Below are 18470 nucleotides of genomic sequence, written 5' to 3' on the forward strand. Positions count from 1 at the left end.
GGAAAAGTGAAGGGGACATGTTCCCCAGTGGAAATTACATCCTTGTCACTGAGACTTTGACTCTGTTTGAAGCAGGGCCACAACGAACACTAAACGCTGCACACAAACATACAACAATGTGAATTAAAATTAAATAACATCAAAAAAAGCTTAAAGGGTCAACAACAGCCAACCAACAGCGACAACAAAGATTGTCTGGTTTTACAGTGTTGGCTCCTTTACAGTATGTTGTGACTCCAGAAGTGAACATTAAGCTTTTTTTTTCTCTCGGTCATTTTTCTTCTTCAAAAACCTTTTGGGATTAATGAGCATCTCTGAAAAAATGACAAATTTAAGGTCTGGTTCGAAGGAAGCAGCAGCTGAGGAGAGGTGATAAATGACATGTTGAACTTGACACATGATGAGATAACTTTCTCATCACCTAACCCTCCCTAACCCCCTAACCCCTAATCCTAACCCCCTAACCCTCCCTAACCCTAAGGACCTAGTAAAGTACTCAATATGCAGAATGGCTCCTTTCACAGTGTTATATTATTATTAAACATTAAATTACGGATATGTGTGAGAGTATGTTGTCAACGTGGAGCGCAAATTCAACTTTGTATACTACTGTAGTACTTCATATATATATGATATGACTATTTTTATGTAAAAAGTAACTATAAATGTCAAATCAATGCAGTGCAGTAAAAAGTAAAACATTTCGTTCTGAAGTGTAGTAGTGTAGAAGTATAAAGTAGCTTCGAATGGAAAAACCCAAGTAGAATTTTGACTTACCTGTACTTTCCACCTTTGTTGGAGGAAAAATAATAACCTTACTTTAAAAACCCCACAGAAAAATAGTATTTTTTGGTAGAATAAGATGTAAAAACTCATGTTTGTTTACTGCCGAGGAGGCTGTGGCAGAAAAAAAGGTTTCCTGTCCTGATTTTAAACCTTTTTTAAGAGTGTGGATGGAAAGATAAGCACAGTTTTCCTAGTTTTAAATTGATCTTTTTGTTTAGTTAATGGTCCTTTTTTCCAGGTTTCACACAACTGTTTAATACCCATGTGTCAAACTCGAGGCCCGTGGGTCAAATCCGGCCCTCGCTAATTTTGACGGGCCCTATACTTGTATCATTTAGGTTCACAATACATTTTTGCATGTCTAGTTTATGTCACTTTTTACAAAGTTGTTGGTGCATTTTTCAACATTTTTTACAGCGTTTCTGATGCTTTTTTCTGTATTTCTGTTGCTTTTTTCCATGTTTTTGACACTTTATCCAATTTTTTGTGACATTTTCTTTGACATTTTTATCGACCAAACTGTAAGTGACAAGACTATATGAGACATGCAATAATACTGTCAAAGATATTTGACTTTTTCGATGACATAAAAGCAGTAAACTATACATGTCTGGCCCTTGATGTGATTCTCATTTTCCAGTATGGTCCTTAGTGAAACTGAGTTTGACACACATCAGTATAAACAACACATGGACAACAGCCTCAGACTTTAAGGGTCTCCCTCATTACTTCAGTCCTCTCTACTCTTTCACCTGTTGTCTGCTCTTCAAAACACATTGTGTGCTGTTTCTACTGCGCTGTTTTGTTCAGTGTTGTTCCAGGTTTTACAAGAGAACAAAGTGATCTAGAAGATAACGGTTAGGTGAGTTTAAACGTGTTTACCGGTCCTGTGGATGGAGACGGGTGAGGTGTCGACGCTGATGGTCATGGCTCTCTCTTTCTGCTTGAAAAACTCCCGAGGGTTTCCTGACCGCTGAGCGATGATGGCCTTCGCCTCCTGGAGACACAACACAAATAAAGATGGACTATACAGCAGTCTAGATTACACTGTTCAGAGCTGCTTGGTGTTCAGCAAAAGGAAGAGCAAATAAACAAAGATTCGAGAAAAGATTCAATAAGCTTAATCCTGCAGGAAAGTGGAATCCTTTATAAGAGTAGAGTTCCTCCCGAAAAATGACAGAGGCGCTTTTGATTCTACTTTTTTTAAGGTACTCAATCAGACTCAGAGCCGGATTAACCATTAGGGCAACTGGTCACTTGCCCAGGGGCACAGGACATCTAAGGGGCCCTGGGCTCCATCAAATATTATGTTAGATCACATTATAAACGCAGTCCTCACTTTTCTAATTATATGCAGATTTTTGCAACCCGTTCAATCAAAATATTATGTTAAATCACGTCAAAAACAGTGTCTGTAACTTCCTGCGCAGCGAGCGAGTACGAGCTGTCACAGACCGTGGTAAAGTTGGTTTTATATTGGAAGGTCAAACTGCATAATAGATTTTTCGAATGTGTCGAATATCCAACGTCCAATATAAAACCAACTTTACCACAGTCTGTCACAGCGAGTCTGCTGTGGTGTGGTGGCACTGCATCCCGGCAAAGACTGGAGCGACTGAGCTGCACCCCCCCGAGCCTCTGAAAGTGAAGTCAGTTTCCTGAGGTGAAGTTTAAACACACGTTTAAAGTTAAATTTGTAATGAATGTAATATATGCTAAAGGCGAGTCAGCATCAACAGCGAGTCTATTACGTTAGCCAAAAGTCAAATCGCTCCCTTGTGATTTGTAAGAGAATTCTGCCCTTTGATTAGTTTTGATTTTAGTAAAGACAAGAACAGCATAATACAAAATATTACAAACTGGCATGTTTGAATTCATAACGTTTACAGAGGGTCGCCATTTCGGTGGCGTTACGTTTCAACACACTACACAGTGCTTGCTGAGACCAATCATTTGTATTCAATTCTGAGTAGTGCACAGGAGGAAGAGAAGGAGGGAAATGAAGAAGGAGAAGGCAGGAAACTGGAGAGACCAGGCGGGTCAGAGCAGGAGAAGACCACAGAAGGAGATGCAGAAATAAGTGAGAGAGAAAAGGGAAAGGAAGACTTGACTGTTAAGGATGAAGAGGGGGCTGCAGATTCAGAGAGAGGGACAGAGGCAGAGAGTGATCAGGTCAGGAGGATGAAGATGACAGGGAGGAAGAGGCCAGTTGTAAGGCCCATTTGTTAAAATAAAATAATATATAGTAGTGCATCAACATAAAATGTTGATATAGTTGATTGTGAAACAATAAGCATGATCTTGACTTTGAACTACATGCAACAGTGCAGCCAATGGTTTACTTTTACTCCATACACACAAATTGCCTGCTTCATGATGATGATGTGATAATTTCACATTTTAGCATTTTAGAAATAATCTCTGGTTTTACGTTAAAGCTTCCCTAGCTGTCTGCTTTATTTCACTGTTGCAGTCAAAAGATAATTGATTGGCTACATATTGAAATATTTAATAATAATTACTCTGTAGTCACCAAGTTCTGTGAAAGATTCATTGTAAAAAGTTAGGTTAAACATTTGTGCATTTGTTCTGTCTCTTGAATGCACTTTATGCTGAGGCTATTGTACATAGATACATACATCTCCACTGAGCCATGCAGAAGCCTGACTTGTTAGTATAGAAGTATAGGCTATATGTTCTTGATGATAGCGAGTTTGCGATTGTTGCTTTTGGGCGGGGAGTCTTGTTGCCCAGGGCACATGAAATTGTTAATCCGGCCCTGATCAGACTCACCTCCACCTCAGTCTCTTTCTTATCCAGATTCAGATCGTCGATGCTCAGCTCTGCTGCCTGCAGAGAAGAATACAAATAAAGATGCAAACGAAGAAAAGAAAAAAACCTAACTGCAAAACAGTTTTTCGAGGATTAACACCTAAAGCAGGGAAAAGGGGGAGAAAATCCAGACTTTCTAGGAATGCTCCCTGTTAAAAGAAGCATCAAAATGTTTCTTAAGTGAGTACACTGTAAAAAAGTGCTTAGTTGTATCAACTTAATAATAATGAGTGAACAAGTTGCATTAATTATTTTGAGTTTTAACAACTGTTTCTGGATTGTGCTGCCAACTTAATTATAATAGTTGAGGGCAAGAGCGTAGGTTTTGTTTCAACATGAGGACACATTGTTAAAAAATGGCCTATTGGGGACAAATCTACCTATTCTTAATATTTGTGTGTGGGGGGGGCATATCCCCTGCATCCCCCTGAAATCTACGCCTGTGGTTGAGGGTACAACAATAATTTGACCCTCTAACTTATTCCCAAGTTTTATAAAAACTAATAACTGGAAACTTGAAATTCTAATAGTTGGAACGACGCAATGTTTCACGTCCCTTGGACAAAAATATTTTTATGTTGACAACATGAAATAACATGTATTGCTTTTTTACAGTGTATTATATGTCACCCATTAAGTAGATTCATATTTAGCTAATGCAAATAGTTGCGTATGAATCTAATTCTTTGGACAAACAAGAAACAAAAGTGGTGTTTTCAATAAGACACTCTGCTCTCTTATTGCAGCGCCACTTGAAGTTATGATTAGGATTCCTTGGGGTGTTATTATTTGGGGAAGCAGCCCAGTCATTGACAACCTGCTGGTTTTTTCCACTTTCAGCAGTAACAAACAATGCCTGAAGCACCTTAAGCAAGGCAATCTAACCGCTGTGCCTGTATGAACTCACCTTGAGGACAGAGATTCAAATATAGCTGAAATATCACAGCTGGGCTACGATGCAGCAGGCAGCTGATTGCAAGATGAGAATAATAAAGCGCGCGCGCGCGCACACACACACACACACACACACACACACACACACACACACACACACACACGCGCGCGCACATACAGACGCGCGCGCACACACTCCACTAATGGATGATGAATACTCTGTCACTGCCAGACTTTAATATTTTGCAAAGCACACACAGCACATTAACACTCCCTTCAAAAACAAACCCTACTCTCAGACAAATTGATTTCGCATGTGTGCGCAGCATAACAAAAACCAGAGGCGTGCGAACCGCGTCTTCAAGGTTTTTTTGGGAAGGCAAGTGATGCTTTGATAGGCAGAGGGAGCAGAAACAGGAACAAAAAGCCTTAACACTTCCAACACGAAGAAGGGAGTCTCCAGGAGTGAGGCTTTTCACATACTACGAATATAAGAAGGATATTTTTAATAATTTGAATGAAAGTGTTTTATAATAATAAATAAAAGCTCAGGATATGAATGCAGATATGTGGTAAAATCAGAAGTGTTTATTTGTACTGGTAAAGGTGGATGAGCTAGATATGATGTTGTAATCTAACTCAAATAGTTTTGGACACTGAATGTTTTACCACAATGAATGATGAATAACCAGCAGAGTCATTATCACAGATTTAAAAACAACAGAGACTTACAATGGTGGTCTGGCTCCGCAACCTCTCTTTGGCCTCTTCCTCTTCCTGCAACTTCTTCCTGTTCTCACACACATAAACACACAGATAAGATAATATACACTCCTGAGACCTGGAAAATACTGCGTCAAACCCAAAACCAGCGCTACGTTTTCTGATAACGATCAGTCTTGGAGGTTAACACTCTGACGTCTAAGGGCATTTTCACACATATTCTTAAATGTACCTTTTTAAGGTATTTGCATATAACTGATCCCCATGTGTTTCATATCAAAATGTTCAGAACAAACTCAGCTTTCCGTATAGTGATGCCCAAAAATTTCTAGAGCAATGTATAAAGAGATAATTTGCCGTTGAAGTTGGCTTCGTGAAATTCCTCAAATCTCTTTAGAAAACAATCCTTAATTTACGATGTGTTGTATGAATTGTTTCAGTGCTTGAAATGAGTTTACCAAAGTCTTAGCTTATATATGATTAAAATAGTAAACAAATGTCTGATATAGACTACATCAGTGTTCATGATAAAAGTATAGACTTACAAATGAACTAAAAAAATATATATATATATTTTCCTGCAGGTCCTGGGGACTCTCTCAGCCACGTTAGGAGGGTCATGATGCTTTTGGGAAACACCACTTAAGCTTTAGAATAGAGATGGTCCGATACCATTTTTTGCTTCCCGATACCGATTCCGATACCTGAACTTGCGTATCGGCCGATACCGAGTACTGATCCGATACCAGTGTGTCATATATTTTATTATGTTTTAACAACTGTATACTACCATCCCTGTATGGATGTGATATGATTTCTATCTTTGTTGTCAGTCTGGCTCAGGTTAAACTCTTTGTGAAACATGAACAATGAATGCCACAGAACTTTCTTTTATTATGCAGTTTGACAGTCAGTTATAATGGAAAAAGAACATAAATAAACTACTTTAACGTAGATTTTCTTTGGGGCTTTATTACGTGGTATCGGATCGGTGCATTAACTCCAGTACTTCCCGATACCGATACCAGCGTTTTAGGCAGTATCGGAGCATCTCTACTTTAGAAGGTTCGTGGGATCAATTTCATGATCATCTTAATCTTAAAATGGTTTTGGAAAACAATGTCAGTCAGCGTCCTGATTTACTAAAACTGCAAAATGAGATTTCATTTCAATCATGTAATAGCCCATTAAAAAAACATTACCAGAGCAATATAAATAATAATATGTCAGGGAGGCCATCAAGACTCTAGTTTATGAAAAACAAATAAAATAAATAATATAAACTTAACTATTTCAAATACCACCAATTAGTTTCAAAACATAATCCCATTTCCCATTAAAAAAAACAAACTCTCTTGCTAATTTCGACACGTTCGCGGCTCATGCACGAGCATATAAGACTCCTGCAGGATTCACTCATTCATATCCAAATTATAAAAAAAAAAACAATCATGTGTATAATGGAGACTTAGCGCTTCCATTTACGGTTGGCAAATGAATGAAGCAGGGCCCCATTTTTTTGAAGAAGAATCCTTCGCAGATGTTACTCCTGACATAGATTTTTTTAAATGCAGAGTGTGATGTTGAGTGTGGGTGTATCCGTTCCTCACCTGTGCTCCTCGATCTGCCTCTCCCTCTCGCGGTACCGCTGCTCCCGGCTCTCCTGCTCTTTCCTCTCCAGCTCCATACGCTCCTCCTCGAAGCGCTGCCGCTCCTCTGCCGCCTTCTTCTTCTCCTCCTCCTTCCTCACCTCTTCCTCGCGCTGCACAGCAAACAGAGAAAAAGAAGAAGACTTAAGCGAAAATGTACACGGGCTTCAACTAAATAACTTTAGAGTTCCTCAGAGTCCGAGGTGATGATCTGCAAGATGCAGAATGTGTTGGAATTAAACAGTTTCTTGTCCCTTCCCTTATCTCACTCAGATATCTTTCCTTCCCTCCATCTTTTCCTCTACTTTCCTTCCTTTAACTCCACTCACTTCCCCCTCCTTTCCTCTTCCACACCTACCTTGGCCTGCTCCCAAAACTCCTCTCTATTTATTTTCTTCATCTCCACCTCTGCATTGGTCTTCTCGTACACCGTGCCCTGCATCAGGGGAGAGAGAGGGGAGAGAGACATGAAGAGAGAGACAGACAAAGATTAGTCACTGAATAGTCTGGCAATGCCAGACCTTCCTCCACAGCGCTGCAGAGGAGGGTCTGGCTAGTCCACACAGCATTCCTGGATGGGAGAAAACGTGCTCTGGTTTATTCTTTTAACCAATCACAATCGTCTTGGGCGGTGCTAAGAACCAGACGGAGCCACGGTGCCACTGCAAAACAGACTCGGGAAGGAACTAGTTTTGGTGGAACGTGTGAACGTTCAAAAGTTGTTTTAGTCATGCAACAGAAAACTCAGATTGGACAGATAGTCTAGCTAGCTGTCTGAATTTACCCTGCAGAGATCTGAGGAGCAGTTAACCATAGTCCTCAGAAATCCACCAGAGTTTAGAATTACAACACAAAGAAAGAGGAAGGTGAGGGACATACGGCCTGAAAAGAGGGACATCCGGCGGAATTTCCGGCAGCACCGGAGCAATCCTTGAAATGAAACGTGGATGTAGACTAAAGGCTTGCTAACTTTCACATTGACACAAGGGGAGCACTAACTTTGTTCTATAGCAACCACACTGTCGCGCTAACTCAGTGGAGGTGTGGCTGTCTTCTTCCATGTATCTGTCATTTTCTTTTTCCTCCTGCGTGCCGCCTCCCCTGCGCGCGCTCTGCATGCCAGCCCGCACGTGACTGTGTGCGCGCTCTGGTGCCGGCTCAACCAGGTGAATTGAATTGGGGTGATTAGTAGCTCGCGCCCAGTTAAAATAGTGTTTCAAATACGCGCATCATTCATTTGACTGGAGTGCGACGGACAAAGAGGTCAGCAGAGGCACAAACGCATTCACTGTGAGGAATTGGGACTTTCTGATTATGACAGGCTATCGGTAAGCTCATGTGGACTCTTGTTTCATATAGATTTTCATTTGGATCCTTTGTCTGTTTTGTATTTAATGTGGTAAATGTGTTAAATGTTAGAGGTAAAGTTTGAAAGAAATTATTACTGCATGGTTTAAAGAGGTGTTAAACTGATAAGATCAAATGTTTAGATTGGTATAGTTTATATGGAAAATCTAGTAAAATGCAAGGTAAAAAACCAAGCTGTTGCCTGTAGGGAAAAAATGCATTTAACCTTTCCTGTGTTGGGAATATACCTGTTTATTTAAAATGCTTTTTGTGATTTCTTTTGTTTGTTTTTTTTCTCTTTAAAGGTTTTTCACCTTTTACTTCGAATCCTGATCCTATTACATTGCTACTTCAACTGATCAAAATAAATATTCTTCTGAGTGAAATCCCAAGTCTGGTCCTTTTCAAGTGTGGGCACCTCACAGTTAAAATACACTTGACACACACGGATGAGGCAGTTTGTTAATCGGCCTGCCTTGTGAGCGCAGGCATCGACCGATGCGATTATCTGAAACAGGCATTAATCGGCCCGAATAATTGGTCTATCACTAAAAGTAATGAACATTAAAAAACAGTAATGGCAAGTCCGGCTCCGTTACTTCTTTTTGTAATTACAACTTTATCATATGATCAGACTTTTTATTCTGACTGATGAACTAGAAGTGAATAAAAATGTGCTAAGGGAGACAAGGGTGTAACTTTTTTGTTCTTTTGGTAAGTGTGTGTGTGATCAACTTAAATAATTAAGTTGATCATAATGATAAATTCTTCCAGAGAGAATAGTAAACTATGTATAAGAAACAGATGTCTTACTTTCTTTATTGTTTGAAATAAGGGCCGTTACTCATAAAAAGTGAGGTAAGCATTGGTTGCATTGGACGTTTTAAGTTGTGTTTACTTCTTGGCTTTTTTTAAATAAAATGCACACTGTAATATTGCTCAAAGTGAACCCACCAAAATCAAGTTGAGTTAAGTAATACTACTGATATTACTTAGTTAGATTAACTTCAGTTTTTTAGTAAAGGTAACTCACTTGTACATGATACAACACAATTAAAACGAGTACAGGTTACTTGTCGCCACCTATAATTTAAGTTTGATTACCTTAATTTTCTTAATAAACCTAATCACACATGAACAACAGACTGGTCTAAAAACACAGATTATTTCTCTCTCCTCGTACCACGTCTCTGTGCTCTTCCTCTCGGGTTTTCAGGCGGCTCAGCACTGGACTCGCCACCACCGCCGTCCCGTTGGTCAGCCGCTGCCCGATGGCTAACGGGTCGATGTCGTCCAGACTGCTGGCGTTCACGGTGACCTCCACCCCCTGCAGAGAGAGATTGGATTTGATTTATGATTATCGTTTTGACTCCTCTACTTATTAGTAATATTGCTCTTTTTGTAAATCGCACGCACGCGCACACACACACACGCGCACGCACGCACGCACGCACGCACGCACACACACACACACACACACACACACACACACACACACACACACACACACACACACACACACCTGTTATGTTTAGTTATTCTTTCTTAGTTACGTTTTTGCTAGTGTTTTCAAAAAAAGATGTACAATCGGCAGTTACATTAATGTTACAAAAGTACGCAAGTTTTCAGAATTGTTATGTATTACAGTTCACAGCCTACATGTATTTTTTTCACCCTCATTAATTTTTTTCCCCGATATATGTAAACTAATATCAGTATTCATGCAGTGCTTTGGCAATACTGTATCTGATGGTCACGCCAATGAAGCCATTTCATCGATTAATCCACTCTAATATCACCTTGTCATTTTATTCAATGCAAGGGTCTTACTAGATTTTAACCCATTTTTTTTTCTATTGCTCCCGATGCTGCGCCATCGGTGTGTGAATTTTTACCTGGAAGTTGCTTTGGATAAAAGCGTCAGCTAAATGTGATGTAATATACAGCAATATAGAAGTAGTCGTCGATACTTTTGTGGGTGTGGGTGTACTATCCGAAAAAGGGCTGTGTGGGAGAGAGAACTGCCACTTACAATAATGACACTTCAAAGCACACACACACACACACACACACACACACACGCACACACGCACTTGATCCTCCTACAGAGTCAATGTGCTGTAGCTTCTTTTTCCACAGTTGATTGCAAACACGAAACTAAATCAGACGACTAAACAAACACAATCACTTCACATCCGCTGCGCTGGATCATATATAGTTTTCTCTTTTTCTCTGTTTCTGGAACATGTAAGTGTGAGTTTGATACTTACGACACCGTTGCCTTCATAATATCACACATGATGAAAGATTTCAACTTTGAGAAGATAAACGTTATGACCATAAACCTCAGTTAAACCAGGTGTTCTGCAGGTTTAAGGAAACTGCAGAAGCGATGACATCTAGTGGTGTTCAGGAGCAGCACAAGTTTAAAGACGGTTTAAAAAAGACAAAGCAACGCAGGTTAAGCCTGTCTTTAAAACTTAAACTGCAGCTAAGCTGATGACGGAGCTAACAGCCCCGCATTTCTTACTGTTCTAACGGTTGTACTAATGTTGATATATATTTATTTCCAGAGTCAATGTGGTCCTCCGGAGCTACAGCAGAAGCTAATAAGGATCCAAATAAATAAACAAGAAAATAAAACAAATGTTTAAACACATAAAAGCTCATTTGCATACTTGTTGTAAGATATTTTATTGAGGAATATGTTAAAGTACCGTGGTAGGTCTGACCTGTAAGAAGTCTGCGATGGTGGCCACGTGGCTGGCACAGGCACACTTCCTGGCGTCCGGCACATCTTCCCCCACCTGAGAGAGAGAGAGAGAGAGAGAGAGAGAGAAGAAGAAGAAGAAGAGGGGAAGAAAGAGGAGAGATGGTGACCTTAAAAAAAGATGCAAAAAAAGTTCAACATCACCAGTCATGGACAGATTATGAGAGATCGGGCCCCTGGCACAGACATGTGAGAGGTCCCCATCCTGTCTACATAGGAACAAACTAATTGCGCATCCCTTAGTCGTTTTGCATCTATGTTTAGTCATTTGGAATCTTTTTGATAATTTTGCATCCCTTTGTTGTGATTTTGCATCTGATTTTAATCATTTTGCATCCCTTTGTAGTCATTTTGCCTCTATTTGTAGTCATTTTGCATTCTCTTTATAGTCGTTTTGCATCGATGTTTAATCATTTTGCATCCCTTTTGTACTAATTTCGCATATATTTTCAGTCATTTTGTGTGACTTTGTAGTCATTTTGGGTCGTTTGTAGTCGTTTTGTGTTGTTTTTCAGCACATTTTGTGAGTCAGAGCCCCTGACCCTATGGGCCCCTGGGCCTGGGCCCAGTATGCCCGTTCAGTAATCTATTCATGGCACCAGTAACACTTAACAGCAGCGGATGTGTTCCTTTGCTGCTTTCTGTGAAGTTGTTTTTTTCAGGACAGTTTTCCCCTCGTTCTGGTCTCATTAGGGCCTTTTGTTCAGCTGTGGTCATGTTCAGTTATTGAAATGTGTTCGTATTATAACCGGCTGGATGTCATTCAGTAATCACAACTCATTCAAACTAACACAATACAAACACAGTGAGCAGCAATTACAGAGAGAAAGAAACTCGGAAAATGGCCTCATCTCATTCATGATCATTCAAGGCATTTTATCTCTCAATAACAACATTTAACCACTTTATCTATCTGTGCTTGTGTGTCTGATTGAAAAAGGGAAAGCAAGAAGGTTTTTGCAGCATACATGTATTAAAAGACTTTGTGGTACATTTCAGCACTGTTATATGTACTGTATTTTTGGTGTATTTCTGTTCATTTTTGACAATTTCCGTCAATTTTCTGGCCCATTTCAGCCTGGTTTGGCCTGGTTTGCTACGGTCTGGTGCTCTTTGGGCTGTGAGTGTTGCTGTGTTACATTATAATGGACTCCTCTCTGACTCCTTTCACAGCAATTACCAGATCTCTCCATCTCTTTCTGTCCATTTTTTCATTCCACCCTGTCACAAAATCCCATTTATATTCTGCTAATTTGCAACAGCAAATATGTTTTGAGAGAAACTTAATGCCACCCAGATTGCGATTAAACTTTTTAGTGAGTGCATCATTTATATATGTAAAAGATCTTAAAATCACACCCACCTCCCTTAGAGAAAGAAATCGAATGGGGCTAGGAAAATGTTTAATCAGTAAACAACATCCGCAAAGGATTTTTTGAGACTTGTCAGATATATTAATTAACAATATTTTCATTATTTATTACCGTAATTTAGAGGAGACAGGGTTGGCATGCGGTACAAAAAAAGTTACAAACACAGCTGGTGAACATAATCCAGACAGATATTATAGTTTCCCTCAAAATGTTATTGGCAAAAAAAAATGAGTAGTATATAAACTTGATTTCTAAGAGAACAGGTTGATTAATTAACTACTTAATTAACTCTCCTCCTATTTTCCCTTCTTCTCTCCACTCTACCTCTCTCTTTCTCCAACCCTCTTCCCCTCTCTCTCTGCACTCTCTCTTTATGCAGACACTCGCTCAGGGCGCTCCGGCTGTTGTCAGGTTCCGAGAGTAAAACATTCATCTTTAGGCTCTCAGATGAACTCCGACTGTGTTTTAAATGCTATTAACACACTCTGTTGGAGACTCTTGAGCTCCAACATCACAAATTATTCATTCCTTCCTGCTACATTTCCTTTTCATCATGAATTAATTGGTGGACAAATTTCTGCGGCTCTGCTACACTTGTGGTGACTCAGCAGCTCTACTTTTTTCCTCTCCGTTTGGCCTATAACTGGAAAATTCAATCTCTCTAACACTCATTACTAGCCTGACGTCGTCATATTCAGATTCTAGTCAGAATATGAGTCTGATACTGCTCCATTGGGCTGTGATTATGGGGTGTGTTTCAACCCAACCAGGAAAGAAAATGCCTCTGCACTCAATTGGATAGACCTACAACCAATCAGAGCCCCCCATCTACTTAGCGACCATCTGGGCCAGCTGATAAATTAAGCTTTTGCCGAATCCTGTAGGAAGGACGGCAAAAACATCTTTCCAATCGACAAATGCCTTGATCACGGTTCTCTGTTCCTCTTTTAAAATGAATGTGCTGTCGATATCTTCTATAACAGACGCAATGAAGAAATCTACACATCTCAGTTCTCCAGCGGCATCCATCTTTGTTGTAAACAAATTCAACTCAAGCGCTCTTTGGTGACATGGTTAATTACGTTACCGTTGATCATCTGTCCATCATCGTATAAAGCCTGCCCTGACAATTTGATTGGTCCAAATAGCTCTGGTTTGAGCATAGTTGCTCCACAATGGATCAAGTCCAGACTGAACTTCCCGACCTCAAATGTTGTGGGCAGGGCTAAGTTCGGCTAGCATCCAGGCTAACTCATTACAGCATGAAAGTCCGCATCTGCTCCCTTATTTAAACACATAATACAGCGTAAAGACTGATTGAAACTAGAGATGGTCCGACAGCATTTTTTGCTTCCCGATACCGATTCCCATACCTGAACGTATCGGCCGATACCGACTACCGATCCGATAGCAGTGTGTCATATATTTTATTATGTTTTAACAACCGTTTACTACTGTCCCTGTATGGATGTGATATGATTTCTTCTTTGTTGTACAACCTGCTTTAAGTTAAACTCTTTGTGAAACATGAACAAACACAAACAATAAACTTTCTTTTATTATCCAGTGTGACAGTGAGTCATAACTGAAAAAGAACATAAATAAACTACTTTAAAAGTAGATTTTCTCCAGGGCTAAATTACGTGGTATCAGATCGGTGCATAAACTCAGTACTTGCCAATACCGATACCAGCATTTTTGGCAGTATCAGAGGCTTTTCCGATACTGGTATCGGTATCATAAACCACCACATAATACAGTGTAAAGGCGCCTCCAAACACAAATCCATTAAACTGTCAGGAACACCTGACAAACCTGAGCCGAATTATGAACAAGTCAGTGACTGTCCAATGCAAAATGTTGCTGCTCATTTGGCATTTTCACGTCTGATCAGAAGTCTTGGTGTGAACACGCTGCCTATTTGTGTCAGATGAGGCTGCTCACTTCTTTTTGATATGTAAATATCAATCGGATTTGCTAAAACTGACTTCAAAACTGCTGATTAAACAGCGAGCAGCAATATGTTTGTTTTTTGTTGTTCAATCTGCAAAAAAGTACAAAAAATGAAAGCGGCAAGCAGCGATGAACGGGCCCTCGCACTCTGCGCATCCAGTCGATGCAGCCGTGTATTTCCGCGACTGTCGGAAATTGCATGCAAGAGTTAGACTTAATCAAACAATCCTAGTACCATAAGGCTGACTTCCTGTTGCCAGACGGTGGCGCTATGGCTATAACTCATTATTGACTTATAGATGTCCTCAGGCCTGGTCTCTTACTAAGAATAATACATTTGGGGCGGATTACTACCTGTTTCACTGTGTTACAGTATATGGTAATTTGACACCTAGCCACGCCCACATGTTGGATGCAAGTGCAAAGGCTTTGAAAAATAATACTTTAAAAACTACACATGCCTTGAACAGTGCACTGTAAAAACGTAGAAGCTTAGAAGTAATGTTAGGGCCAGTTGTGTAGTCTAATGTATTGTTGTGGGTATACTGTACTGAATATTGGCCAGAATCTGCATTTGGGGGAGGTGGGGCCATATTATAGTAGGGGGTCAGGGTGTCCTCCCCCAGGGAAGTTTTGAGCATCAACGACTTCATTTCCTGTATTATGATACACTTTTATGCACCAATTTACGGGGGAAATATCTTTATTAGCCTATGTGAAGAAGAAATACACAGATGACAATTCAGAATATATCAAAAATATAATGGAAAGTATGTTGTTGCGTGTCATTGGGCATTTTTAAGTGGGTATATGGAAATCCTGGTGCTTTCTTAGTGGGTATACTGCGTATACCTGCGTATCACGTAGACTACACCACTGGTTAGGGCCCTAGTTGCTTCAACTTAATTCCAATAGTATTATAAATAAATGTCAAATTACTAGTTTAGTTATATTGTCAAAAGTTATTCTGTTTAATTTCCAGTTGTATTTATATTTCACCACGGTGTCTCATCCCTGCAGCTGTTGTGCTGCCAACAGCCACATGCAAACACAGATCAGAGGATCACAGATTATCATTTGTGCGTAAAATGTGTTACAAAGAGAGATTGCTGGGAGGGGTTGAAGTGGACACTTAACGTTGTCATGGTTGCAATGTTTTAATATTGATCAGACTCAGAGAAATGTCCTCGTGAATCATCCAACCGGGACACATGCTGATTTATTCACCCAGAACAAGGAGAAAAACCCTCCCATAAAAATGTGTCACAAATTAACCGTCACACTCGTCTTTAGTTTTACCACGACGTAGTAAAGCGTACAGCCAGTTTGACTTTTGTCATTGGACAATGTAGGCAGAACCTGGAATCAGTTACATGGAATGTCCTTGTTTAATGAAAGGTTATATTAAAAATGTGCCGTGACCCTTAATGACTCTGATATTCTGTGTGTGTGTGTGTGTGTGTGTGTGTGTGTGTGTGTGTGTGTGTGTGTGTGTGTGCTTGCTTGCTTGGGTGCGTGGGTGCATGCAGCTGGGCATGTAAGAGGAGAAAGAGAGAAAGTAAGAGATGAGAGCTGAATAAAAGAGAAAAGTGGAATAAAAGAAGAGACGGAGATGTCGGAGTGAGGAAAGTGAGTGTGTGTGCGTGCGTGTGTGTGTTGCCTGCGTCATGCACCGCCCCTCCCCCCTCTCCCCTCCCCCTCTCTGACCCGGCGACTCACCCAGTTGATGAGGATGTATCGTGGCAGAGCGGCGGTGGGCTCCTTCAGGCTGCAGAAGCCGTACATCACCCTGGCGCTGTCAAAGGTCAGTGTGATCTCTGCCAGACCGCCTCCTGCACCACAAAACAAGAGGATACAGTAATGTCCTCTACCAGGGAGAAGCTGCGCCGGTTATCCACACACACACACACACACACACAAGATTAACACAATTCATCAACTTATGAAAGAAAGCAATCAGAGAGCATCTAATGTAACTCTGCACAATCCTCTAAATGTGCTGTTGTTTTGAATCTGCACCTGGATCTGCACACGTAGTGAGAAACAATCATTAAAAATAACAAAATCCAGTCTGGGAACATTGGGGCTCACATTAGGGTGAATTGCGAAAAACATTTAAAGTGAATCAGACTCAGAGTAATCACCGTTTAGGCCTAAACGCATTATGTTACTGTAGCATCACTTATTTGTGAAAAACCAATTGGATGTCTTATTAACTAACTGTGGTTCTGTGCTGATCCGGACTTTCAGGGATTTCTGGTCTTTTGTTGTGTTTTCAGGCTTAAGAAATCAAATCAAACTGAGTACATTTAGTCAAACACTGTACAATTCATAGACTATTTTTCCATGTTATGCTCCTTTATATTCCTACGCCATTTTATTAATTTGACAGCCATACTTAGTGGTTACTTTACAGATTAAGATTTCACATTAAAAACACTGGTTTATAAAAATATAATGCATCGTGACAGACAAAATGCATTAGAGTAGGCTATAAAAGGGTCTTTAGACTAGATATAACATTAAAATGCTTCTTCCATTGTTTACATTGTAATAATAATAGTAATGGCAAGAACAAGGAAACAAGATGAATGAGGACAGAAACGTCAACATAAATATTCCCAAAGAAGTCCCATTCACCTTGTCTTACTTAACCATCAACGGACATGTTGCAGTTTAATGTGAATTATAAGTAATGTTAGGCTAAGTAGGCTACAGAGTTTATGTTGCTATGGACGCAGTCTTCCAACCGCAGAGACGGAACGGACTATTTTCTTTGGCGGAAGCAATAAAATCCTTTTAAAATCAATATTTTGTGTCAAATGATTGATTTATTTGGTAAGTGGCTGTGTAATAAGCCTTCAGGTGGGGGTTGTATTCGCTATAAGGACCGTCTCGCTCTACATTATCCCATACGGAACGGTTACTTTTGATACTTAAAATACAATTTTCATTTAATACTTCTGATCTTTTACTTAAGTAGTATTTTGAATGCAAAACCTTCACTTGTAATGGATTTTTTTCTACATATTTGTGTTGGTACTAAGGAAAGATTCTGAATTCTTCCGATCAGCAGCATCGTGTTCCAGGCTGCTAGTTCTATGCCTCAGGAGACATTTACATTGCTACGTTTTGGTTTAAAAATGAATATCTTTTGCTACGTTTACACTTTGCTTTCACACCTCTCCAGCGTTTCCGAGCCCCTAAACCGGAGAAATTTAAAAACACTTCTGACCCGTTTTGGTTTGGAATCTGCGGGGTTGTTGTTCAGTCTCAACGGCCGCAAACGGAGACCTTTGGCAACACCGACACTGAGGCTGCATTCAGACAGGCTGCATTTGCCATCAGACGGTCAGGTAAAAATGCAGGTCTGTCCATTCATTATGAATGGGGGCAGTGCGTTTAGGCAGCGGCAGGGGGGACACTAAACAAAACGCAGCGGGCCTGCGGCGAAAAGTTGAGACCGACTCAACTTTTGGAGAAACGCAACACCACGTCACGCTGCGATGGCCGATCATGTAACCGGAGATGAGACTTGTCGTTGTTTTGAGCTATGGTTTGAGGTCGGTGTGAGAGTCCCGTACAGTAAACAGGAAACATCACTGCCTCTATCGCTGCCACAAGAAAGTTTAAAAACACTCTGAGGGTAAAAAAAACGAAACACAAGCACTGAACTGCCCGGGAGTTTGTGTAATGGCTGAATGTTTCCTGCAACAACAAAGCACTCGCTATGTCTCGCTCATCTCTTTTCGTTCTCTCTCTCCCCCTGTGAAATAAGCTGCCTTCAAGTGTGGTCGGAAACATCGAAATCTGACGGAAAACAGTAATTGTGAAATAAAAAGTTTACTTGTTCCTTGTTGGGGGGGTTAAAGAACACAACAGGATGTCACACAAATGGGCCATTTCATTGACATTGATTTCTCTGAGGCTTACAGTGCAGATGAACAAACTGTGCTTCCTCTGAAATATTCACGTCTCTCTGAGGAAAAGTATGCCGGCATGAAGGAAACTAAGACCGCTGCTGGCAGAAGTGGCTCTTTATCACGCAGCTCTGCAGCATTAGTGATGTAGACGCTCACAGTTTATTCCTCTCATGTGATCAACGCTTTTGTATTCAGGACTTCTGTGTCGATGATTAAATTA

The 18470-nt window shown here is 40.3% G+C and overlaps 1 protein-coding gene across 4 annotated transcripts in view; it reads right to left on the reverse strand.

Moving 5' to 3' along the window:
* The window catches only part of dbn1 (drebrin 1), a 141412-nt gene that overhangs the window by 13276 nt on the left and 109666 nt on the right, over positions 1 to 18470 (reverse strand). For 3 of the 4 annotated variants that reach the window (XM_031308061.2, XM_031308063.2, XM_031308064.2), the window contains 8 exons: positions 16047 to 16159; positions 10949 to 11038; positions 9415 to 9558; positions 7243 to 7320; positions 6846 to 6997; positions 5245 to 5302; positions 3580 to 3636; positions 1669 to 1783 (listed from right to left, as the gene is read on the reverse strand). In XM_031308061.2, the coding sequence (XP_031163921.1) occupies positions 1669 to 1783; positions 3580 to 3636; positions 5245 to 5302; positions 6846 to 6997; positions 7243 to 7320; positions 9415 to 9558; positions 10949 to 11038; positions 16047 to 16159 (807 nt within the window). The remainder of the gene's footprint in view (positions 1 to 1668; positions 1784 to 3579; positions 3637 to 5244; positions 5303 to 6845; positions 6998 to 7242; positions 7321 to 9414; positions 9559 to 10948; positions 11039 to 16046; positions 16160 to 18470) is intronic. The other variant, XM_031308062.2, reaches the window with a different exon arrangement.

The sequence above is a fragment of the Sander lucioperca genome, chromosome 13, assembly GCF_008315115.2.
Source record: "Sander lucioperca isolate FBNREF2018 chromosome 13, SLUC_FBN_1.2, whole genome shotgun sequence".
NCBI classification, from domain to species: Eukaryota; Metazoa; Chordata; class Actinopteri; order Perciformes; family Percidae; genus Sander; species Sander lucioperca.